This window comes from Mustelus asterias, chromosome 7 (assembly GCF_964213995.1).
Source record: "Mustelus asterias chromosome 7, sMusAst1.hap1.1, whole genome shotgun sequence".
Taxonomy (NCBI): domain Eukaryota; kingdom Metazoa; phylum Chordata; class Chondrichthyes; order Carcharhiniformes; family Triakidae; genus Mustelus; species Mustelus asterias.
In genome coordinates this window covers 27,200,030-27,226,541 of record NC_135807.1, presented here as the reverse complement: position 1 = coordinate 27,226,541, position 26,512 = coordinate 27,200,030, and the positions used below count along the sequence as shown (strand labels likewise).

General features: G+C 45.7%; 1 protein-coding gene across 1 annotated transcript in view; it reads left to right on the top strand.

Moving 5' to 3' along the window:
* Positions 1–25,069, top strand: part of col9a1c (collagen, type IX, alpha 1c) — a 138,802-nt gene extending 113,733 nt beyond the window's left edge. The window contains exons 30-38 of the mRNA XM_078217022.1: positions 358–429; positions 1,989–2,024; positions 3,467–3,511; positions 10,525–10,557; positions 12,121–12,267; positions 16,989–17,043; positions 19,454–19,636; positions 22,062–22,139; positions 24,146–25,069. Coding sequence (XP_078073148.1) covers positions 358–429; positions 1,989–2,024; positions 3,467–3,511; positions 10,525–10,557; positions 12,121–12,267; positions 16,989–17,043; positions 19,454–19,636; positions 22,062–22,139; positions 24,146–24,357 — 861 coding nt within the window. The 3' untranslated portion in view covers positions 24,358–25,069. The remainder of the gene's footprint in view (positions 1–357; positions 430–1,988; positions 2,025–3,466; positions 3,512–10,524; positions 10,558–12,120; positions 12,268–16,988; positions 17,044–19,453; positions 19,637–22,061; positions 22,140–24,145) is intronic.
* The last annotated feature ends 1,443 nt before the right edge of the window (positions 25,070–26,512 follow it).

Below are 26,512 nucleotides of genomic sequence, written 5' to 3'. Positions count from 1 at the left end.
ATCTCTGACCCACGTTCTGTGTGAGTAGCGGCACAGTAGCATAGTGGTTGGCACTGCTGCCTCACAGCGTCAGGGACCTAGGTTCAATTCCTGGCTCCGGGTCACTGTCTGTGCAGAGTCTGCACGTTTTCCCCACGTCTGCGTGGGTTTCCTCAAGGTGCTCTGGTTTCCTCCCACAAGTCTGAAAGAAGTGCTGGTTAGGTGCATTGGCCATGCTAAATTGTAACTTCATTGCAGTGTTAATGTAAGCCTACTTGTGACAATAATAAATAAACTTATAAAGAGTGCAATTTCTTATTGAATTACGACTAAAGCTCAATTATTTTTCCAACTGATTCACTATTTTGTGATTACCAGGGGTCAAAGGGTGATTGTGGCCGTCCGGGGCTTCAAGGTCCACTTGGTTTTCCTGGGGGAAGAGGAGATAAGGTAAGATATCAACAAGTTAAGAAGTGAAAGAATATGTCATATACATAATAGCAATGGGCAATAAATGCTGGCCTAGCCAGCGAAGCCCAAATCCTGTAAATGGATAATAAAATATATTTGTAAAGGATTAGGGTAAGATTTTACACCAGTGTTAAAGACAAACATTATGAAATAGGGTCCAGATGTGGTCAAAGAAGAAGGATCATTTTGTTGTTCGGACCCTTGCATTTGAAGATTTGCAAATATTTTTGTGCCATTAAAATAGCAAGACGTATCACATATAAAAGTTGTAATTTAATGGTGAATATCTGTAAAACTTTAATAAGACTAAGTTGCAGCATTGTCTGTAGTATTGAACTCCACACTATCGGGGGCATTATTGAATCAGTAGAATATAGCACAGGTTCATTGGAGTGTTCCGTGGTCTGAGGAAATACAAACATTAAAAAGTAACTCAAACATTAGGGCCACAGGGTTTAATGGCAATATTTAATAATATGAAGTAATTGTTCATTCAAGGGATGTGGGCTTTGCTGGCTAGACCAGCATTTATTGTCCATCCCTAATTAGTTGCCCTTAAAACAGAGCAGAAAGAAACAGGTTTTTCCAGTGATTACAGGATTTAGAACAAGAGGATAAATGCCAGAAACCTGTGACCTCGCCTGTGGCTGGAAGTCTCTGATGTCGCTGCAGTGAATGGAGTTTTGGCTGAGTGCCAAGTTCTCCATTCTCACTGGCAGTGCAACAGGCAAGATCAGAGAAACCCGTCCAAAATTAAATTTTAAGAGATGTAAGACAGAGTCCAGGTGAAAACTTCTACCTTCTGGAATTAACTATTAGAGGTACTAATGAAGCAAATACCCTATCAACATTTAAGAGTAAGGATCGTCACTACTGCTCTTATGCGATTGGGACCACTGTTCTTGTGGAGGATAAGCACAAACACAGAATCAATGGACTGAACTTCCTGTCTATAGATTGCAATTCTATGTAAATAAACAATTGGATAAAGAAAGTTAATGGGTTGAAAGACCTGGGACTGGGGTGTAGTCAGTATACACTATCTATACCCCTCCTTTAGTTTCAAAACAGAAGCATTTGCTCACCTTTCAGCCACTACAATGTGGGACATACTTCTTGCATGCACTAAACTTGAAGTTAGAATTGCAAACATTTGGAGAGTTTGACCGAGTGAATGTGTGAGTGTTCAACTGCCAAAAGCAGCTGTAATGTGCAGCAAAAGTTTTCTGGGGAAGCATTTTGCATACTGCCCACATTCTCACCGAAGGACATGGTGCCACTTTTAAAACTGGCAATACGGCACCAGCTGCAGCTCGAGATGCAGGAAACTGTTTGACGATGCAGCAGATCTGCTCAGTGAAGCAATGGAAAGAGATCAGAGAATGGTCAGAAGAATGTGCTGATAGCTGAACTGGTTGAGAGGGTCAAAACCGGAGAAAAGTTACTAATTGATTAATCCCAGGAACGAATTACATTATAAGGTCATTGGTACTGATTTATTCAGATGCTGTGAACCTGTGTTTGTTTTTTCTTTGCAGGGCACTAGTGGTATTCCTGGACTCAAAGGAAATGAGGTAAAATAATTGTGCATCCCAGTTAGATATGTTGGCAATCAGAGAGGCAACTGGCAAAAGCAGTTGAACGATTTTCAGTTTTTTTTATTCATTGCCCATTACAGTCTTGGATACAAAACCTTGACAAAACTCCACAAAAATGGGCACCTTTCTACCTTATGGAGTTTCCTCATTGCTCTTTCGTGGCAGTGCTGCTCTCTCACAACAGTGCTGCTGCCTTATGACCATCTCAGTTCATTGTGACCACATAGCTAGCTATTTATAGGCTTAATTTTGCAAAACCACCAGTTAATTTCCAGTTGTCTCCTGAGTAGTGAATTCTCCAATTGAATCACAGGTGAGTTGCGCCAGTGTTAAATATTTCTGTTGCTCCTATCCATTTCTGCACCATATCCTGCCCCCATTACTCAAACCCTTGCCAATCTACACTGGCTCCTAGTTCACAAGTTTTAAATGTAGATCCTTACGTTCCTCCCTGCCTCGCTTCTCCCTGTTCCTGTAACTTCCAACGGCACTACAACCCCACAGATCTCAATTTCTTCTCCTCCCACTTCTGTTGTCTCATCGCCTGGTCCTTCACCACAGGTGATCTTGCCTCCTACTGCCTTGGCTACATTGTCTAATTCTCATTCCAAAACCCCTTTTTTAATGGGCTCTTTAAACCCACAAGTATGATGAAATTTTTAGTCAAGCCTTTCAATATCACTTTTCCTGGTTTGGCATTCTTTTAAAAAATTATCCCTTTATGAAGGTTGGCACTGTGGCACAGTGATTAGCACTTTTGCCTCACAGCGCCAGGGACCCACGTTCGATTCCAGCCTTGGATCACTGTGTGGAGTTTGCATGTTCTCGCCATGTCTGCATAGGTTTCCTCCAGGTGCTCCGGTTTTCTCCCATAGTCCAAAGATGTGCACGTTAGGTAGATTAGCCATGGTAAATGCACGGGGATACAGGATAGGGCGGGTGGGGGGGGGGGTGGACTAGGGTAAGATGCTCTTTTAGAGAAGAGGTGCAGATTCGATGGGCCAAATGGCCCCCTTCTGCACTGTAGGATCAGTGGTATTTTTTGTTTTATAGTAAGGGAACAATAATATAAGGGCAAGTTTATAATTAAGACAAAAAAACACTTGCATTTATATAATTCTCATATTCCTCCCAGTCCAGGAAGAATTTTTTTGAAGTGTAACCACTGTTGTAATGCTAGAATTGATTATTTATCAACGCCATCGTAAAAACTGGGTACTGAGTTAATGCACTGATATGGCACTGTGATAATGATCTGGATAAAACTCAGATGTAAATAAGAAAAGATGTTTGATATTCTGAGATCAAATTCAACTATACCAATGCTAATTGGTCTTTGCTGCTTAACCGCAATGACACTGTATCATGGCCGTGATAGAGCCATGCACTGGCTGATTGAATCTCTTTATTTTTAAAAGGGCAAAGCAGGTATTAATGGCGAGCCTGGAGAAAAGGGGAAGCAGGTAAGCCATGAAATCAATTCAAGCTCGATGTCGTGAGGCTTGTAAACATGGAGCTTGCATTTTCAAAATGGCGGAGGCTCAGCCCTGACCATCCGAAGAGTTGGTGGAGGGTACAGCCCCACCTTCTCCAGTACTCTGATGCCTTATTGAGCTCCAGTGACCATTGATTGCATAGCACCCTCACTCAGGAGGAAGTCCTGACTTGGAGAACAGCCAGACTGGTCGCCACACTACCAGAAAGACGTGGAGGCTTTGGAGAGAGTACAGAGGAGGTTTACCAGGATGTTGCCTGGTATGGAGGGGCTTAGTTATGAGGAGAGATTGGGTAAACTGGGGTTGTTCTCCCTGGAAAGACGGAGGATGAGGGGAGACTTAATAGAGGTGTATAAAATTATGAAAGGCATAGATAGGGTGAACGGTGGGAAGCTTTTCCCCAGGTTGGTGGTGACGTTCATGAGGGGTCATAGGTTCAAGGTGAAGGGGGGGAGGTTTAACACAGATATCAGAAGGACATATTTTACACAGAGGGTGGTGGGGGCCTTGTGGTGAACCATCGTTGGTTACCACTGTGGGGTTATTCTAATGTTGTTGTTGGGCTAGGGTGTTCACACTGTGGGGTTGTTCTAATGTTGTTGTTGGGCTAGGGTGTTTACACTGTGGGATTAATACACCTGTGATGGTTGCTGTTGTGCACATCCCAGTCGGGCCCCGCCTCCTGGGAGAGGTATAAGACCCTCTGCTCGGGCGGGACCCCTCCAGTCTGGAATGGTGTACTCGTGTTCAAATAGTTCCATTGTTAGACAATAAAAGCCTTCAATTACCGAAGCCTTGTGTCTTGTGCTCGATTGTCGTGCATCAATTTTATTGTCTAACGCGAAACTCTCGACGGAAAGGAGAGTATGGAACAAATGCTAAAGCCAGAGCGTCTGACGCTGGATCCACGTGCGGTCGGCGCCTCTAACACCTTCGACCACTGGCTGAAGTGTTTCGAGGACTACCTGGCAGCCTCTGCAGCAGTCACCACGGATAACGACAGACTCCAGGTCCTCCATGCGAGGGTAAGCGACACTGTCTACCTCGCGATTCGTGCGGCCACCACTTACCCGAGGGCCCTCGAGCTTTTGAAAAAGCGCTACACGAGACCTCCGAACGAAATCCACGCTCGTTACCTCCTTGCTACACGGCGTCGGCAGTCGGGCGAAACCATGGAGGATTATGCCAATGAGCTCTTGCAGCTTGCCAGGGGCTGTGACTGCAAAGCTGTGTCGGCTGAGCAGTACATGTACGACCTCGCCCGAGGTGCGTTTGTGGCAGGGGTAGGGTCTTCATACATCCGGCTCAAGCTGTTGGAGAAGGGGAATCTCAACCTGACCCAAGCTATGGAGATGGCTGAAATGCTGGAGGCGGCGTCGAAGAGCTTTACCCTGTATCCGGAGGACCACGTGGAGACAACGTGGCAGGAGCAGTCACAAATCCCTCCTCGCCCCACGGGCTCGTGCTCCCATATCGACCCGACGACGGCGGCAGCCCCAGGCGGCCCGCGGTGCTATTTCTGCGGAGGAGCCAAGCATCCACGGCAAAAGTGTCCTGCTAAAGCGGTGGTCTGTAATAAATGCGGTAAAAAGGGGCACTACGCGAAAGTCTGCAGATCGAAGCCCAAGAACGGCAGTGCAGCCTGTGACCCTCCAGAACGGAGATCATCTCCATCGACGTCGCAGTACCCACGAGGTCCGTCCACGTGCGAGCCCAGGACGACGCCATTGTGGTTGGCGGAGTCGGAGGAGGATGACCACCAGGAGTCGCTACGCTTGGCGCCCTCAACCATGTGCGATTCATGGGGGCGGCCATTTTGGTCGACGACGACCAGGAGCGACCAGCAGGGGTCCTCAGCATCGACCTCAGCTGCCTGCAGTGACGTCCAAGGGCCAACGGTGGCGTCGATCGCCCTGGACCAGGCTAAGCACCACAGGCTTGACTGTTCAATGATGAACATTAAGGTAAATGGTCGTACTGTTTATTGTCTGTTTGACAGCGGGAGCACTGAGAGCTTTATTCACCCTGACACTGTAAAGAGGTGTGGACTCCGGGTTCTACCTGCCAAACAGACAATTTCTATGGCATCACGGTCCCGGTCTGTACCGATCCAAGGACGTTGTGTGGTAACTCTGAAAGTGCAGGGCACAATTTACGAGCGATACAGGCTCCTTGTGTTGCCGCATCTTTGCGCGCCAATTCTCCTCGGACTAAACTTTATGGTCCACATGAAGAGTTTGATCCTACAGTACGGTGGGCCACTCCCTTCGCTGACAGTAGGGGACCAGCCGCAGCCTCCAAATTGTCCAAAGCGCCCCGCATGCAATCTTTCCACACTAAAGATCACCACACCCTCTTTATTTAAGAATCTGGTACCAGGCTGCAAGCCCATCGCTACTAAAAGTAGGCGTTACAGCGCTGAAGATCGGATCTTCATCAGATCTGAGGTTCAGCGGCTCCTCAAAGAAGGGATCATACAGCCCAGCGTTAGTCCGTGGAGAGCACAGGTCGTGGTGGTTAAGAGCGGGAACAAACCCCGGATGGTCATTGACTACAGTCAGACCATTAATCGATATACGCAGCTGGATGCGTATCCTCTCCCGCGCATATCTGATATGGTCAATCAGATTGCGCAGTACCGGGTGTTCTCCACCATAGAACTTAAGTCCGCCTACCACCAACTCCCCATCCGCCCAGAGGACCGACATTACACGGCTTTTGAGGCGGATGGTCGTCTGTATCAGTTTCTTAGGGTTCCATTTGGTGTCACCAATGGGGTCTCGGTCTTCCAGCGTGCTATGGACCGAATGGTGGACCAGAACGGGCTGCGGGCTACCTTCCCGTACCTGGATAATGTCACCATCTGCGGCCATGATCAGCAGGACCATGACACAAATCTCCAGAGCTTTTTGCGCACTGCATCTCGCCTGAATCTGACCTACAACAGGGAGAAGTGTGTATTCCGTACGCGCCGGTTAGCCATCCTGGGATACGTAGTGGAAAACGGGGTCATTGGCCCTGATCCCGACCGTATGCGCCCCCTTGCTGAGCTTCCTTTGCCCGCTAGCGCAAAAGCACTGAGGAGATGCCTAGGCTTCTTCTCCTATTATGCGCAGTGGGTCCCCAACTACGCGGACAAAGCCCGTCCGCTTATTAAGTCCACGACTTTTCCACTCACGCCAGAGGCCCAATTGGCCTTCAAGGCATTGAAAAGCGACATTGCGAAAGCCACGATGCACGCGGTGGATGAATCCATCCCTTTTCAGGTGGAAAGTGATGCATCTGATTTCGCCCTGGCCGCCACACTAAACCAGGCAGGCAGGCCCGTCGCGTTTTTTTCCCGCACCCTTCAAGGTCCCGAAATTCGGCATTCAGCGGTGGAAAAGGAGGCCCAGGCTATTGTGGAGGCCGTCAGACACTGGCGCCATTACCTGGCGGGGAAGCGGTTCACCCTGATCACAGACCAGCGGTCCGTGGCGTTTATGTTCAATAATACGCAGAGGGGCAAGATCAAGAATGACAAGATCTTGCGGTGGAGAATTGAGCTCTCCACCTATAATTACGATATTATGTATCGTCCAGGGAAACTCAATGAGCCCTCGGATGCCCTCTCGCGCGGAACATGCGCTACTATGCAGGAGGACCGCTTGAACGCCCTCCATAATGACCTGTGCCATCCTGGGGTCACTCGGCTCTACCACTTCATCAAAGCCCGCAATCTGCCTTACTCGGTGGAGGATGTCAGGTCAGTGACAAGGAGCTGTCGGATTTGCGCGGAATGCAAACCGCACTTTTACCGACCTGACCGGGCACATTTGGTCAAGGCCACTCGCCCCTTCGAGAGGCTGAGTGTGGATTTTAAGGGCCCCCTTCCCTCAACAGACCGGAACGTGTACTTTCTTAACATCATAGACGAGTACTCCCGGTTCCCGTTTGTTGTCCCCTGTGCAGACACGTCGACTGCCACGGTGATCAAGGCATTCCGTGATCTTTTTACCCTGTTCGGGTACCCCAGCTATATACATAGCGACAGGGGCTCGTCGTTCATGAGTAACGACTTGAGGCAATTCCTGCTCTCATACGGGATTGCCTCTAGTAGAACCACGAGTTACAACCCAAGGGGCAATGGACAGGTGGAGAGAGAGAATGCTACAGTCTGGAAGGCTGTCCTATTGGCGCTGAAGTCCAAAGGCCTTCCAGTCTCCCATTGGCAGGAGGTCCTCCCAAATGCGCTTCACTCCATTCGCTCCCTCCTGTGTACGGCAACCAATACTACTCCCCACGAGAGGATGTTCTCATTCCCTCGGAAGTCGTCCTCGGGGATATCTTTACCAGCCTGGTTGACGTACCCAGGACCCGTCCTTCTGCGGCGACATGTAAGGGCCCGCAAGTCCGACCCCTTGGTCGAACCGGTCCACCTCCTCCACGCCAACCCTCAGTATGCCTATGTGGCATATCCTGACGGGCGAGAGGACACAGTCTCGATCCGAGACCTGGCGCCCGCAGGGGACGTAGCAACTCCTGTCGCTCCCATACCCCCAGTCACGAATCCCCTATCTCTTATTTCTCCCCCGGACGTGGCGCGGTCAGCACTGGGACCAGTACATAACAGTTATACTCCACTGTACAGCTTGCCTGAGACTCGGAGATCGGCGCCATCGCAGAAGGTACCGGGATCCCCTGCACTACCGCTTCATCAGGGTCAACCGGCCCGTGAGTCCTCGAGGGGACAGCCGGACGCTGTTTTGGAGAGAACGCCACCGCAAGCACCTGCTCCGGTGTCACAGCCGGTATTGAGGAGGTCACAACGACGGTGCGGTCCTCCAGACCATCTGGACTTGTAGATTGTTGATTTTTTTAATGTATATATAGTCTGTTTTCGCACCCCGCCGGCCTTTGTTCTCAAAGGAGGGGTGAATGTGGTGAACCATCGTTGGTTACCACTGTGGGGTTATTCTAATGTTGTTGTTGGGCTAGGGTGTTCACACTGTGGGGTTGTTCTAATGTTGTTGTTGGGCTAGGGTGTTTACACTGTGGGATTAATACACCTGTGGTGGTTGCTGTTGTGGCACATCCCAGTCGGGCCCCGCCTCCTGGGAGAGGTATAAGACCCTCTGCTCGGGCGGGACCCCTCCAGTCTGGAATGGTGTACTCGTGTTCAAATAGTTCCATTGTTAGACAATAAAAGCCTTCAATTACCGAAGCCTTGTGTCTTGTGCTCGATTGTCGTGCATCAGGCCTGGAATGCGCTGCCGGGCAAGGTGGTGGAGGTGGACACACTGGGAACGTTTAAGACTTATCTAGATAGTCATATGAACGGAGTGGGAATGGAGGGATACAAAAGAATGATCTAGTTTGGACCAGGGAGTGGCACGGGCTTGGAGGGCCAAAGGGCCTGTTCCTGTGCTGTATTGTTCTTTGTTCTTGTTCAGACAATCAGATTGGCAGGCAGCTCTCCAGTCATCCAGGCACAGCGCTGCAGTGGCCAGAAGAGGCACTGTAGGGAGCTGCCTGACAGTAAGTCCCAAAACTAGAGGACTGGTAAGTGGCAGGGGTCCCAGGACAGAGAGGCGGGGAGGGTGGGGAACACTTGGGGGGGTTGTGCAGGGGGTAATCTGGCTCTTAGAGGATTGGATGGGAAGGGGGGAGAAGATGGGGGGGGGGGGGGGGGGGGGGGGGGATGTAGGAAGTCTGAAGGTCACTGGGCCCAAAGGGGAGGGCGGATTCAGTCAGAAGGAGGTTTGTGATGGAAGTGCCACCAGCCCACATTCCTGCCTAAGATCCATTTTCATTGATGCATTTTCCTCTCTCAGATGTCCTCTGTCCATCAGCCTAAAAATTGAGGCTGCGTGGGAATAGCCCTTAAAGTGGCCATGAACTGGCCTTTTAAGGGCCTTAATTGGGGCAAAGGTGGGCTTCCCATCTGAGGCTATGCCCACCCCAGCATAAAATCGCTACTCAGTTGGGCAGGAAACTGGAGGGAATCCCCTCCATGCAGTTTCACACCCTCACATCTCAGTGCCCATTGCGGGGGTGCAGAATCTAAAATTCTGTCCATGGATCATGACCCATGTTCCACTTAGTGGCTGTGGGTACTTACTGCTCTATGAAATTCTCCAACCAAAATGCTCAAACTGACATTTCTGAATCAAGTCATCACAGGATAACTTTAGTTACCATTGAATATTTTGGAAGGAATTGATGATTCTAATTGATTTTATATTCTTATATCCAACTGGTGCAACGCTTATGTTTCCTGAGTGTCCGTGATAATTTCCAGGACTCTGATGTTATTTGTCAATTAACACAGCAGCAATTGCTACACATTCTCATTTGACCAATTAAAGAGCAGATCCTGAATATATCTGTATGTCGATATATACCTCCATACAAATAGGGTGGCAGAGTGGTTCGCACTGCTGCCTCACAGTGCCAGGGACTCAGTTTCGATTCCTGGCCTGGGACACTGTCTGTGTTGAGTTTGCATGTTCTCCCCGTGTCTACGTGGTTTCCTCCGGGTGCTCCAGTTTCCTCCTACAGTCTGAAAGACGTGCTGGTTAGGTACATTGGCCATGTTAAAATTCTCAGTGAACCCAAACAGGTGCCTGAGCGTGGTGATTAGGGGATTTTCACAGTAACTTCATTGCAGTGTGAATGTAAGCCTACTTGTGACTAATAAATAAACTTTATACATCTGTCAATCCCCCATGAGTTTGGCAATTGAGGTCGAATGGTGTCTTTAGGCTATTTTCATCTTTGCCACCTGGGTATAACCTGTGCGGAACAGAGATGTGATAAAATATCAGATGGGCTATCTATTGGGAGAGTGATCTGCTGTGCGAGTTCACTGCCTCAATTGGTAGGAGGTGAATATTACATACTCCACTCCCCACCCCATGTTTTATTGAAGTGTTGTTAGCAATGTTTATACTTATGGAAATTTCCTATTTTGAAGAAAATTACCTGTTTGTCTTTTAAAGGGCAATCCTGGTGTTCAAGGCAAGAAAGGAGAGGTATGAACTAAACGAAATTCCTGTATATTGAGTTCTTGTAAACATTAGTCCAAGACTCCACTCCAATAGTTAGAGGGACTTCAAAACAAATATTGATTCTAATTGTTACACAGTTGATCGTGGTAGTATTTTGTTCAGGATGAGGTTAAGGTCACACACAAAATCTGTACCCTCCCAATTACTCCCCTCTTCCTTCTGAAAAAATGATGGTATAATGGAATGATAAGGCATTGCCAAGGTTGGGTTTAAAAAGCTTGGAGGCCAGTGAAGGAAGTTGACACTGAGACAGACAGGCAGGTGTTCCACAGATTTGACTTCCTCAATACATGAATTAGAGAAGGGGATGATGTGCTAAATTTCAATTCTGGGGACAGAGGGCAAATGTTCAGTGTTGGATGAATCACAGGAAGAAAGTTCAAATTTGAATAAATATAACAGCATCAATAAAATTGAAAGACAAGGGCAGCTGCAATGGAGAGGCATCAACGGCAGGTTAGGTGGATTGGCACAGCTTCTTCCCTGTGGCCATCAGAGATTTGAATGGATCTACCTTATATTAAGCTGATCTTCCTCTACACCTTATCTGTAACTGCAACACTTTATTCTGTACCCTCTCCTTTCCTTCTCTCCTATGTACTCTGTGAATGGTATGTTTTGTCTGTATAGCAGTCAAGGAACAATACTTTTCACTGTATCCCAATACATGTGATAATAATAAATCAAACCAAATTAAATTGCCCCTTAACATCCAAAGATCTGTAGGTTGGGTTGATTAGCCATTGTAAATGCACAGGGTTATGGGGAGGGGGCTGGGGTAAGATGCTCTTCCGGAAAGTCAATGCAGACTCAATGGGCCAAATGGCTGTCTTCTGGACTGTAGGGATTCTGTGTTTCTGTGAAAAGCTGGGAGCTGGAGATCCGGCAAAAAAAACACTTGGCAAATGATGCTTTTTCTTGCAAATAACAAGATACTTGCTGCAAATTATGATGATCTGAATAAAATGCAAGGTGGTTGAAATACAAAGCAGGTCACTTTCCATCAATGAGTAGAAGGCAGTTTAATGTATTGAGTGTAGACCATTCATCAGAACTAGAAAGTATTCATGGACCCAATCAAAGCAAATAGGGAGAGAGATAATGTGTTGAATATCTAAATAATTTGTTTAAAAAAAGATAAAGAAATGAAATCTGTTAGATGAGTTAGAAATTATCCTCATGAAAGCTTCCTTCAATCCCACCCAGGAGTAGAAGTTTTGTTCACAGAAAACCTGTTTGGATGTCAGAATGTATCCAAATCTTGAATTTCATACAGAACTACAAGCTAAGTGCAAATGTGACTCCATGAAATGAAGCCATAATATCTGACCTGCAGTCTCAATCAGTAAGGCAAGGATACAAATTAATTCAGAATGAAACTTGAGATCCACCAGTCCGATCACCAAGATACAATTGGCTGAATAAAAATTCCAGTTTGTAAATGCGTTTTGGTCAAAAGTTTTGTTATATATTCAAATAGAATGTGCATACTGGCCGGAGTCAAACCTTTTAACTTTACCTTCACAGCTTGGGGCTCCTGGTGAATCTGGTCCGAGTGGGCCAAAAGGACCTCCTGGGCGGCCTGGTTTTCAGGGGCCTTCAGGTGCAGTTGGTGCTCGAGGATTAGAGGGAGTACGAGGAGCTCCAGGACTCCCTGGATCACCAGGTAAAGATGTAAGTATCCGAAGGCAGATTGGCTCTGTAAACTATGGGGTAGATATTGCAATCCTGGGCAAAGCTGCGGAACCTCCAATTCTGTTTCTGCCAGTTCTGCGCTAAGCTAACTTTATCCCAGGTTGCAAGGCCAGCTCATTTAAGAAAGTTCAGGAATGAAGCTTATGTAGGGATGAGGAAACAAGGTTCAGATGGCTCGATTAAGGGTTACAAGTTAGCAGGAATGAGCTGAAAAGGGGCTTAGGAGAGCTAGGAGGGGACATGAGAAGTCCTTGGCGGGTCGGATCAAGGAAAACCCCAAGGCTTTTTATTCTTATGTGAGGAATAAAAGAATGACCAAGGTGAGGTTAGGGCCGGTCAAGGACAGTAGTGGGAACTTGTGTATGAAGTCAGTAGAGATAGGCGAGGTGATGAATGAATACTTTTCTTCAGTGTTCACCAAGGAGAGGGGCCATGTTTTTGAGGAAGAGAAGGTGTTACAGGCTAATAAGCTGGAGGAAATAGATGTTCGGAGGGAGGATGTCTTGGCAGTTTTGAATAAACTGAAGGTCGATAAGTCCCCTGGGCCTGATGAAATGTATCCTAGGATTCTTTGGGAGGCAAGGGATGAGATTGCAGAGCCTTTGGCTTTGATCTTTGGGTCTTCGCTGTCCACGGGGATAGTAAGAAGTTTAACAACACCAGGTTAAAGTCCAACAGGTTTATTTGGTAGCAAAAGCCACACAAGCTTTCGAGGCTTGTGTGGCTTTTGCTACCAAATAAACCTGTTGGACTTTAACCTGGTGTTGTTAAACTTCTTACTGTGTTTACCCCAGTCCAATGCCGGCATCTCCACATCACGGGGATAGTGCCAGAGGACTGGAGAATGGCGAATGTTGTTCCTCTGTTTAAGAAATGGAATAGAAATGACCCTGGTAATTATAGACCGGTTAGTCTTACTTCAGTCGTTGGTAAATTGATGGAAAAGGTCCTTAGGGATGGGATTTACGACCATTTAGAAAGATGCGGATTAATCCGGGATAGTCAGCACGGATTCGTGAAGGGCAAGTCGTGCCTCACAAATTTGATAGAATTTTTTGAGGAGGTAACTAAGTGTGTTGATGAAGGTAGGGCAGTTGATGTCATATACATGGATTTTAGTAAGGCGTTTGATAAGGTCCCCCATGGTCGGCTTATGATGAAAGTGAGGAGGTGTGGGATAGAGGGAAAGTTGGCCGATTGGATAGGTAACTGGCTGTCTGATCGAAGACAGAGGGTGGTGGTGGATGGAAAATTTTCAGATTGGAGTCAGGTTGCTAGTGGAGTGCCACAGGGATCAGTGCTTGGTCCTCTGCTCTTTGTGATTTTTATTAATGACTTAGAGGATGGGGCTGAAGGGTGGATCAGTAAATTTGCTGATGACACCAAGATTGGTGGAGTAGTGGATGAGGTGGAGGGCTGTTGTAGGCTGCAAAGAGACATAGATAGGATGCAAAGCTGGGCTGAAAAATGGCAAATGGAGTTTAACCCTGATAAATGTGAGGTGATTCATTTTGGTAGGACTACTTTAAATGTGGATTACAAGGTCAAAGGTAGGGTTCTGAAGACTGTGGAGGAACAGAGAGATCTTGGGGTCCATATCCACAGATCTCTAAAGGTTGCCACTCAAGTGGATAGAGCTGTGAAGAAGGCCTATAGTGTGTTAGCTTTTATTAACAGGGGGTTGGAGTTTAAGAGCCGTGGGGTTATGCTGCAACTGTACAGGACCTTGGTGAGACCACATTTGGAATATTGTGTGCAGTTCTGGTCACCTCACTATAAGAAGGACGTGGAAGCGCTGGAAAGAGTGCAGAGGAGATTTACCAGGATGCTGCCTGGTTTGGAGGGTAGGTCTTATGAGGAATGGTTAAGGGAGCTAGGGCTGTTCTCTCTGGAGCGGGGGAGGCTGAGGGGAGACTTAATAGAGGTTTATAAAATGATGAAGGGGATAGATAGAGTGAACGTTCAAAGACTATTTCCTCGGGTGGATGGAGCTATTACAAGGGGGCATAACTATAGGGTTCATGGTGGGAGATACAGGAAGGATATCAGAGGTTGGTTCTCTACGCAGAGAGTGGTTGGGGTGTGGAATGGACTGCCTGCAGTGATAGTGGAGTCAGACACTTTAGGAACATTTAAGCGGTTATTGGATAGGCACATGGAGCACACCAGGATGATAGGGAGTGGGATAGCTTGATCTTGGTTTCAGATAAAGCTCGGCACAACATCGTGGGCCGAAGGGCCTGTTCTGTGCTGTACTGTTCTATGTTCTATTGCCATTTCAATGACAGTTAGGAATATGCAACAAATGGTGGCCTTGTCAGCAACGTGCAATCCCAAGAAATAAAATAAACATTTTATAACGTAATACACCGAGTCAGGAAGATGATACCATAAGCTGCAAGAATGTGCACTTCAACTAAAAAAATCTGATTGTTTTCGCTAATCAAGGGTGGCACGGTGGCACAGTGGTTAGCACTGCTGCCTCACAGCATCAGGGACCCGGGTTCGATTCCCGGCTTGGGTCACTATCAGTGTGGGGTTAGTGCGTTCTCCCTGTGTCTGCGTGAGCTTCCTCCGGGTGCTCCACTTTCGCCCCACAGTCCAAAGATGTGCAAGTTAGCTGCATTGGCCATGGTAAATTCTCCCTCAGTCCACCCGAACAGGCGCCGGAGTAACTTGCAGTGATAATGTAAGCCTACTTGTGACTAATAAATTAATTTTAAACTCTGTAATATATAGTACTTTTTAAATACATTAATGCGATGTGGACATCACTGTCAATGCCAGTATTTATTGCTTATCCCTAATTGCCTTTGAGAAGGTGGGAGTGAGGCACCTTCCGCAGGCCATGTGTTGTGGGTACACCGATCATGCTGTTAGGTGGGGAGATTTGACTGAGTAGCGATGAAGAGACAGGACATATTTCCAAGTCAAGATGGTGTGTGACTTGGAGGGAAAATTGCAGGTGGTGGGGTGTTCCCATGAGTGTGCTGCTTTGATTCCTCGAGGCTACAGAAATTGCAGGTTTGGAAGGTACCGTTGAAAGAGTCTGGATGGTCTACTGCAATGCACTGCTGCCCTGGTCACACTGAAAGCGGAAGGAGCGAATGCTTGCCCAGGTATATTTTTAGAGAATTCTTTTATTGAGGCACCATTCTACAAATAAAGCTACAGATTTAAGCAGCCATCCCATTAATTAATTGCAGAGATCCTTGTTTCTAGGTGGGTCAAGGTTACTGGTAGAAAATGAATTTTGAGCCGTTTTTGAGACATTATTGATATGCACGGCACTCAAACATTTGACAACTGGCAATTTGAGTCAAAGTGAAAGGAACAAGTTTGTGGCAAATTGTTTGCGGGTAACCAGGGGACTATTTGGAATTTCCTTTTTGGTTCCCACTATAAATCACTACAAAGAGCTGAACGTAGACTGAGGGTGGAATTTTCCCGTCCTGCCTGCCACGGGAATTGTAGTGGTTGGGTGGAGAGTAGGGGGGGTTAGGGGGATGGCGGACCATACAAAGGTCCGTTGACCTCGGGCGGGATTTTCCGTTCTTGGGGCGAGCGTGGCCGGAATGTCCTACCCTGGGACTTCTGGCAGGTTTCCTTCTTCCAGTCCTCCTGTGGCAGTTAGGAATGTGATGACGACTCACCATGCGTCATTGTGATGATGCCCTGGTGCAAACTAGTCTGACTCCTGCCTTCCAGTCTGAACAATGAACATTTTGGGTGGAATTTAATACCCTCCTCCTCAGTAGGTTTGGAGGTGGGGGGGAGGAGTTGGGGGAGGTGCATTTAATCCGATGGAGGGTGCTGGGTGGGAACCCTGCCACATTCTTACCCCTGCCCAATTAAGTCTGGGATGGGAAGACTCGTGGATGACTTGAATTCCCCAGATAGGGGCCTCATCCCACCACTGCTGCTACTTAACCACCAGCAAGTGAGGCAGTTACCATGCAGGAAAGCACTGAGGGTGAGGTTGTGTTTCCTCATTCAGAGGCAAGTAGATGAGACCTCTGCTACCTGCAATAAGTATCACCCTTCTGGTTCATCAACATTTTTATGCCTGCATGCTGAAGAGAAAACCATATTCTGTAAATGTATTGCCTATTATGTTGACAGTAAGAAGTCTCACAACACCAGATTAAAGTCCAACAGGTTTATTTGGGATCACGAGCTTTCGGAGCGCTGCTCCTTCATCAGGTGCTCATGATTGCAAAGAAACCTTTTAGACTTTAACCTGGTGTTGTGAGACTTCTTACTGTGCCCACCCCAATCCAACGCCGGCATCTCCACATCATGGCTACTGTTGTGTTGAGTGAGAGATAATTTTGTGTAATGGATTTGCTGCTGCCAGGAGTTAGATTATGAATTCCAATATAACACCCTTACATATATCCCATTGGTCTGGACTGGATTCCAAGCTGAGCCTCAAGGAGGAAGGAAATTGCATAAACATGCATCCGCTTTGGATAAACATAGCATTTACTACTTTATTTCTCATTGTTATCAAACATTAGAATTCATCTGAGAGTATGGGATTGTAACTCTTGAATGTAAGCCAAGTATTCTACCAATAAAATACTTGAAAGATTCACCTCAATAGCTCAGTGCAGTAATTGTAAGGACAAACAGTGACTAAGTACTTTGCTTTGAACTTTCATATATGTCTTGGCTGCTAAACTGAATCTTCTTCACAGGGCAAAGAGGCGAGTGAGCATCGAATCAGGGAAGTGTGTATGAGCATGATTCAAGGTGAGGGAATACTGTTTCCAGCTGGTATTTTGACATTTTTCATTTTCAATGGATCTGCCCCTCCACCTGCCTGGCGCTTTCTCCGTTCATTTTGACCTTGAAGATATTCTGAGAAACTATTACACTTGGTGAATCTGCTGTTTTAATAGAGGCAATTATGTTCAAGGATCAGAAGAACCAACAGAAAAATTTCACATGAATTCACGAAGCATGCATATGCTCCTTTAGTGCAATATAACCTCAAAGTGCCCAGGTGGGATTTTCCAGCCCTGTCCACCATCAGGACTGTCTGGTCCCACTGAAACTCAATGGACTTTTGACTGGCCCGCCGCATTCCCCATGGCAGATCCAGGGTCTGGAAAATCCCAGCCGGAGTTTTTGTTCCTCCTATTCTCCCTTTCCAATTTGTTGGTGGGATTGGGATGGATGGGAGCGCAAAGTTGGATGGCATAGTCTTGTTGCTTTGTTTTCTGTTGATGCCCTTCGATATTAGCTGCACTCTCACCTTAGCAATACTGGGTGGGATTTTATAGCCCCGCTCGACCCGAGTCTGGAAAATCCCACCCGATGTCAACGGACCTCCCCATTGTCCACCCCTTGCCCGCTCCGATTCCTGTGGCGGGCCGGGAGGAAAGATTCCGGTGACTGAGACCCAGGGCGCGAAGTTACTGGCCATTCATGCCACGCTCCCACTGCAGCAGGGTCGGAGTACTTGGATCCCATGCAAATCTCCATTCACTGCAGCGGGAAAATCCCGCCCGCGGGAACAGTGGTAACATTTCAGCCCCAGTGTTTGCATTGGAGAAATTGGGAACAGTAGCACAGTGGTTATGTTACTAGGTCTAATAATCCTGAGGTCCAGACTAATAATCCTAACTGTTACCTCCAGGCTTAGTTTGCATTCTCCCCCTACCCTCTTGAACCTTCTTGGTGTCCTCTACTTAAGGTTGTGGTTCATCACCTCGGTTTCACAATAAAATAAAATTAGCCGAAGCATTTCAAAATATTATTCAGCAATAAGGATACTGGGGAGAATTTTAGCCCCAGTGAGGGGCACCAGAAGGTTTAATTAGTTGCTGAATAGGTAAAAAATGTAACACCCAACTCCAATTGTCACAGATGTGCTAATCTCTAGCCGTGGTTAACAGCCCCTCAGAGGAGTTGTGAGCCCTCATTTGCATGCGGAGACCTTTTTAAAAATAAGTTCTAAAATTCCTCCTGATGTCCACTGTAGCAAACTTTGCCCTTCCACTCACCCCCTATGACCAATCATGCCCCTCCATGCCATGCTATGGCACTTCCATGCCCATTGACACACTGCCTACAACCAATGAACCCTGTAGTGACAATAGGATGTGTTTTTAAGGATAACTTTATGATACAATTCATTCATAACTGTCTCCCATATTGGAAAAAAAGTCATTTCGCTACAAGCTAATTAAAGTGTCAATTATCTAGATCTTTTGGGCATCAGTAACAAAAGCCACAAACCTTTGGAACCACAACGTTGCATTAAAAACATTGTGAAATTGACAGCAAAGATCAGAGAGGCTGAGAGATCAATCAAAAATTGTTTTCTTTGGGGTGCAGCTGTTTTACCAAGCATGATGGATGTCTGGGCTCTGAGCTCAGCCTTATTATGGCTGAGAGCCCAGACATCTATCCAAGTATTATAACACTTGCGTCAACGTTGTTCGATTGACAGCTCAGGCTCTCTGATGGTGGAGGAGATGGTGTAGTAGTAATAGGAAAGTTCAAGCTAATGGTCTGGGGACACAGGTTCAAATCCCACCACGGCAGCTGGTGGAATTTAAACTCAATTTAAAAATCTGGAATTAAAAACTAGTCTCAGTGATGGTGACCATGAAATCATTGTCAATTATTGTAAAATCTATTCAGAAAATCTGCCATCCTCCCTAGTCTGGCTTCCATGGCCTACATGTGACACCACACCCACAGTAATGTGCTCTGAAATGGCCTTGCAAGCCATTCAGTTGTATCAAACCACTATAGAGACCATGAAAAGGAATTGAAAATTGGTGGATCGCCCGGCACCAATCTAAGCACTGCAAACGACAATGGCAAACTCAGCCCTGTGGACCCTACAGAGTCCTTCTTATGAACATCTGGGGGCTTGTCCCAAATTTGGGAGAACTGTCTAACAGGCTAGTCAAACAACAGCTTGACATAATCATACCTTACAGATAATGTCCCAGACACCACCATCACCATCCCTGGGTATGTCCTGCTCCACCGGCAAGGATAAAGGAGCTGAAATCACATGGACGGTGCAGAGCATTAGTAGAATTGGGCTGAACAAATGTAGTGTGAGCTGCAACTGGTTGAAAGAACATTAGACCTTGCAAATTATTTTGTGAGGCCAACTTTTCATTTGTTCTTTTCCTTTTAGAGCACATCTCTCAGCTCTCTGCCAGCATGAGACGGCCAGTATCATTTGAGAAACCAGGCCGGCCTGGATCACCTGGACCACCGGGACCAACTGGCCCCCCAGGATCGACAGGACACCCAGGTGCAATAGGCCCACAAGGTGTCAAAGGTCACCAAGGTTACCCTGGCGAACCAGGACCCAAAGGTAAGAGTATTGTTTCAACTGATCGTGTCATTCATGGAACCTCCCCGTCAGCTATTTGGCATCGAGGTGGAGATGCACATTGGTTGGAAGGGTGTCTTGGTTGCATGCTGATTTCAGCTGTGTGGTATAGGAGAGGTACAGGTTTGTTGCTTCCCCACTCTGTGTTCCCCTGGCTCACTTTTGTCCAAACAGTCTTCTCCTAACATAACAGGCTAACAAGTGGGAGAAAGTCACTCACTTACTTACCTACCCTTAATGGAAGAGAATATTGTGTATCTAAAAAAGATCAAAAAGATAAGAAAGAACAAATTGTTGGTTGATTATGTGAAAGGCAGATAGCAAAGTTCACATGGTGGCACAGTGATTAGCACTGCTGCCTCGCAGCGCCAGGGGCGTGGATTCGATTCCCGTATTGGGTCACTGCCTGTGCAGAGTCTGCACATTCTCCCTTGTCTGCTTGGGTTTCCTCCAGGTGCTCCGGTTTCCTCCCACAGTCCCAAAGACATGCTGTTTCGCTGCATTGGCCATGCTAAATTCTCCCACAGTGAACCCGAACAGGCGTTGAAATTTGATGACAAGGGGATTTTCACAGTGATTTCATTGCAGTGTTAATGTATGCCTACTTGTGACACTAATAAATAAACTTTAAAAAAAGTTTGTTTTGAATTTCGCTCTGGAGCAACTGTATAGACAGGTAAACAAGAGCAAAATACTGTGAATGCTGGAAATCTGAAATAAAAGGAGAAAATGCTGGAAAACTTCGGACGGTTTGGCAGCATCTGTGGAGAGAGAAACAGAGTTAATGAGGAGAATTTTCCCGTCCCGCCCGCCATGGGAATTGTAGCAGGTGCGGTGCAAACAGTGAAAAGGCCCGTTGGCCTCAGGTGGGATTTTCTGGTTTTGGGACGACCATGGCTGGAAAATCACAGTAAGAAGTTTAACAATACCAGGTTAAAGTCCACTTTAACCTGGTGTTGTTAAACTTCTTACTGTGTTTACCCCAGTCCAACGCCGGCATCTCCACATCATGGAAAATCACACCCAATGTTTCAAGTCCATATGACTCGTCTCTAGAACTGTAAACAGGTAAGCTCCGCCTCTCCACCTTCCTCACTAGCTGTGGTAACTATAAAAGTGTGGCAATGGAGAATGCTAGGCAGTGTACTAATCTAAAATGAAAACAGAAAATGCTGGGTGAACTCAGCAGGCCTGGCAGCATCTGCGAAGAGAGAAACACAGTGTGGTAACCTGCAATTAACAAGCTTTACATATGTGACCTTAGATCTGCTCTGCCCTGCACCAATATGTCTGCACCATTCAGTCAGGTGAGTGTGAGCAGTTGTGGGGTTCACTTACCCTGGTGGAACAGATTAATTAATTCATCCATTTCTGACATTCCATTGCAGTCCTCTGGTGAGACCCTGGGCACTGACCACCCTGGAGACTTCCTCCCATGCAGGGTTGGTCTAACGCTCGGCTTTCTCCTTCCATCCACTGTGTCTCCACTGCACTGAGCAGGGTTTCCAGTGACGCGTCACTGAATTTGGAGGCTGGAGTTGCCTGTGATTGGTGGGCCATCTCCTCTTTCAACAGTGGGCAAGTTGAAGTCTGGGCGCCTTTTAAACATGGCGCCTGGATTTGATGGCGGGGAGTTTGCCATCCAGCCCACCCCATCACACAAAGCATCGGGAAACCCCCAATGACATAATTAATTCGGCCAACATTCTGCAATATGATGCAAATTCTCACTGGCCTCTGCAGTGGTAAATACTCTTGGTTCCTGCCCCCACCACAGGACTTTGTCTCAGAACGGTTCGGGCTTTGACTGTACCTGAGCACTTAGCTGGGCCTCATTTCCAACAGAAGCCAGGCAGCAACATCTGGTGTGACCAAGTACCCCATCACTGCCGTTATGTCAGTTCCCAGTTGAAGGCTTGTTTGGGGAAACACTGGTTTGCCAGAGCTACAAACCCTCATGAAATTAATGGACTTTTAGGGGTGAGAAGTGGCCCAGCTGCTAATAGGCCATCATGAAATATCTAGTTTGATGCCCGTACTCAGTGGGCGAGGTTTTCTGGCCGCGCTTGCCCCAACACCGGAAATGCCTGCCTGAGGTCAATGGACCTTTGGTCTGCCGTATTTTCTGTCCTGCCTGCTGCAATTCCCATGGCGGGCAAGAGGGGAAACTTCCACCCAGTGTATCCAAGTCTTGGCCATTCTGGCAGAGCCCACTTGACATATGGCATGTGTATTATTGGTTACCGATTTTTGAGGTCAGTCTCTGGAAAAAGTGGGTTGATGCACCAAGAAATATTTTCTTATTTCATTTCAAAAGTTTTTTTAATGAGTTTTCAGATTTCTACTTGTTTTCATACTGACCTTTGCTCCTAGAACTGAGCTTGAACTCTGACCTTTTGCCTGACAGGTGCACAAGGTGAGAAGGGTGAGAAAGGAGAAGAAGGAGTAGGACAACGTGGACCACCAGGGTCTCAAGGATTGCCAGGTAAACACTTAATACAGGAAGTCTTAGTGTTACAAATTCTCTTATTACAATCCTTTTACTCTAAGGTAGATAGTCAACATATTTTCCCAATGGTTGGGGAGTCTAAAACTAGAAGGCATAAGTTTAAGGTGAGAAAGGAGAGATACAAAAGGGTCCAGAGGGGCAATTTTTTCACACAGAGGGTTGTAAATGTCTGAAACGAGTTGCCAGAGGTAGTAGTAGAGGCGGGTACAATTTTGTCTTTTAAAAAGCATTTAGACAGTTATATGGGTAAGATTGGTATAGTGGGATATGGGCCAAACGCGAGCAGTTGGGACTAGCTTAATGGTAAATACTGGGCAGTATGGACAAGTTGGGCCGAAGGGCCTGTTTCCATGCTGTAAACCTCTATGACTCTATAATTCTATGGCTCTAATGTGAAAAATAGTCCATGGGAAAAATTCAATCCATCAAGGACAGGTCATATCTCATCAGGTAACCCCTTCATTGTTGTCAACAGGAGAACTCTCATCAGATAAATTGTGGAACATAGGCTGTATATGAGTCAAGTATTCAGAAGACAATGCTGAAGCGATTAACCAGACTTACACAACACAAGGCATGAGTCTAATGTGAGAAAACATTGAGAAACAGAAGAAATCCGATTCGGTTGGATTTGCAGATATAATTGAGGAGGTGATAAAGATGGCTGCAAACTTGATGGGTGCCTATTAAAAATTCCACGCATTTAAAACAAAATTATTATTCTTGCCACATGGGTGATCATGTGACATTTTCCTCATGTTTCAGAATAATCAATAATTTCCTTAAGGAGACCTTGCAACCCCATTGATCCTGAGTGTGTGTCTTCCTGCTCAACATCCATGTTAAATAGTAATGTAACCCCGGGACCAAATGCAAGAACAATAGCCAATAGAATTAATTGTTGTCCATTTGAGAAGGATGCAGTGCGATAACTGTTTACTCTTGTGTGGGAGAATTTTGAACTAAGGGCCACTGGTTAAAACTAGCGGGCTTCCCTTTTAAGACAGAGATGAGGAGTTTTTTTTCTCTCAGAGGGTAATGAGTCTTTAGAACTCTCTTCCTCAAAAAGAGGTGGAAGCAAAGACTTTAAATATTTTTAAGGTATATCTAGATAGAATCTTGATAAACAAAGGGTGAAAGATTTTCCGGGGTGGGCAGAAATGTGGCGTTGAAGTTACAATCAGATCAGCCGTGATCTTATACAATGGTGGAGCAGACTGAAGGGACCAAATGGCCTACACCTGCTCCGAGTTTGTATAGTCATATCTACATGCTCATTCTTTCAATTCAAAAAAATACAAGACTCACAAAATTTCACGTGTGTTACTGAAACAAGAGATGTGCTGTTGAAGTTTTTCATATTGCACTCACCAGGATGCTTTGCAAGAACACCAAACTAAGGGGAAAATTGTACTGACTGGGAAGAGAATGCTAATGCATTGGCAAATTGATGCTGATTGTAGAGGTGTTGCCATGGAGAATGTATAGTGGATGGTGGCTGACAATTAACTGCCAAGCATTGTTTAAAATTTAAACCAGGCAGCTTGATACTGATTGGTCAGGGCATCAGCCTGAGGAATGAGTCAGCGAATGGCTGTCACTTATTTTGATTAGCTGAAACAGGCACCATGTGTGTACATATTCATTTTATCACACTTCCTTACATATGTTACAGAAATAGCATTTTGTCCAACCAGTCCACATGGATTGCAGCTTATGCTCTACTCAGGCCTTCTCCTGTCTTTTCTACCATTGTAATCATGTATATCTTCCTTGTAAGCTTGTCTAGTTTTCCCTTAAATGCATCTACATTATTTGCTTCAAACATTCCCTGCGGTTATGAGATCCACAATGATTTCACAATTTAGAAAAATGTTTTTTTGGGTTCCAATTTCATCTCAGTTCACTTTCAGCAAATGTGGCAACTAAACCCAAATACTAGCAGTTCTTTGGGTCTCACTGCATTTTTTCTCTGGCTCTAGGTGTTGCTGGCTTGCCTGGAATTGGGAAAGATGGGCGAGATGGGTCCCGTGGTGAACCTGGTGTACCCGGTGAACAAGGATCTCCTGGCTCACCTGGGCTCAGAGGCTTTCCTGGTATCTGTGATGCATCTGCCTGCATGGGTCCACCTCACCTCTTCATGGGAATGGGAGGTGGCAAGAAATCCATGAGTATAAAAGGACCGTCAAAATAACAGAAAACAAATTCAATGATTGCAACGAGTTGCCTGTTGGTCCACAGCTCTCATTGCGTCGAGTTCAGTTGACTCTCAAGCGATTTGAAGAATTTATTCACCTTGATTCCCAGGATATTAACTTTTGGTACCATCAACTTCATTATCACATGAGTTTTGCTGGAGTTGAGAACTGCCTACCTGAACCATTGGATGCCTGATCACTAAAGAAAGCTTGAAGTTTTTAAAATCAACATACAGGACAGAAGACCTTCAGGATAGCGTATCCACCAAATAAAATGAACTTTAATTCGTCGTTTGGCAGTACAGAACTTGAGTATTACTAAAAAAGAGACATGTTGAAGCTTTTTGTTTTGTACTCATCAGGACATTCTCAAGAATACCAAATGTAAAGGGAACAATTTATACTTCATGAGAAGAGAATGCTGATTGGTTGGCAAGTGGACTCTGATTGGTAGAGGTGTTGCCATAGAAAATGCACCAGTCAACTAATAACTGACAGTTAACTGCCAAGCTTTGTTTAAATTCAAACCTGTCCTGTTAATTGCAGGACAAAAAGCTTTGACCTGTGTCTTTTTTCAGCAGTACTCAAAATGTACTTTATTGACAAACAGATGAGCATTTTGAAATGTTGAAAGTGGTTGTTCTCAACCAACTGGTGTTTCTTCATAATTCTTTCTCACTATTAAACACTGTTGAAGTCTAAATGGTGAAATGTCTCTTCTTGATGAATTTCAAATGAATGATTTTTTTACACAGAGAGTGGTGGGTGCCTGGGACTCGTTGATGGGAGAGGTAGTGGAAGCAGATACAATAGTGACTTTTAAGGGGCATCTTGACCAATTCATGAATAGGATGGGAATGGAGGGGTTTGGTCCCCGGAAGGGTAGGGAGTTTTAGTTCAGTTGGGCAGCATGATCGGTGCAGGCTTGAAGAGCCAAAGGGCCTGTTCTTGTGCTGTAATTTTCTTTGTTCTTATGCAGAGTTTTCTCCATAATTAATTACCTGACAGTTTCAGAAGAATCACACACTTATTGTGAGAAACAGTACACACAGTGGTATTATTGGTCAGATTGAACATAAGGGTCTTTTCTGGTACATGTTCCTATGTGTTTTGATTTGATTTATTATTGTCACACGTATTATCATACAGTGAAAAGTATTGTTTCTTGCACGCTATACAGACAAAGCATACCATTCATAGAGAAGGTGAAAATGCAGAATGTAGTGTTACAGTCATAGCTAGAGTGTAGAGAAAGATCCATTCAAAAGTCTGATGGCAGCAGGGGAGAAGCTGTTCTTGAGTCAGTTGGTCCGTGACCTCAGACTTTTGTATCTTTTTCCCGAAGGAAGGAGGTGGAAGAGAGAATGCGTGGGGTCCTTAATTATGCTGGCTGCTTTGCCGAAGCAGCAGGAATGCATTGGCAGACAATAATTAAGGAAATGTTCAATGGAAATTTCACCTCCCAGCATATTATTAAATCTCCTGATTATCTCTGAACAGAAATAACACATTGAGTTATGGAGATGTCCTTGCATTTTTCCACAGATACCTAGTGAGTCATTGATAATTACTGAGTTGAATTTTCTTTGGTGTCCTAATTCTCAGTTCTTTGCAGGAAATGTAAACTCTTATTTCACAGACTTAATTTTTATTGTTGTATTTTGTTGTCTACCTCTGGAAACAAGGGCTTGTGTCAGCTTGGGTTACCAACACAAAGAGTGGAGAGGGCGGATATAGCTTTATCTTTTGCTTGTGTAACTTAACTCTATTAACTTTTTAACACATACAAATGGTGAGGATGCCAAGGCAGTAGTTTTATAAAATTGGTTTAAGTGAGTCCTGGCATGAGCCCTGCAACATCTCTTGTTTAGTTCAGCTTGTGAGTTGGGCTACTCTAGAAATTTGTAAAAAGTAAACAAACAAAAGGTATCTTTAAAACTGGAAGTCTATTTTCCATTTCTGTGGCTCATCTTGGAGAAGTTTTCCTTATTAACCATTTTCAACTAAGTTTCATAATCCTTAAATCAAACATCGGAACACAAATGCCCTGATTCCACCACGTTCTACCCTGTTATTCTCCCATGTTTGCAGTTTTAAATTTGAAAGATTATGGCATTTTGGGGTAAAAGATTACTCTGGTTGCATTGCATT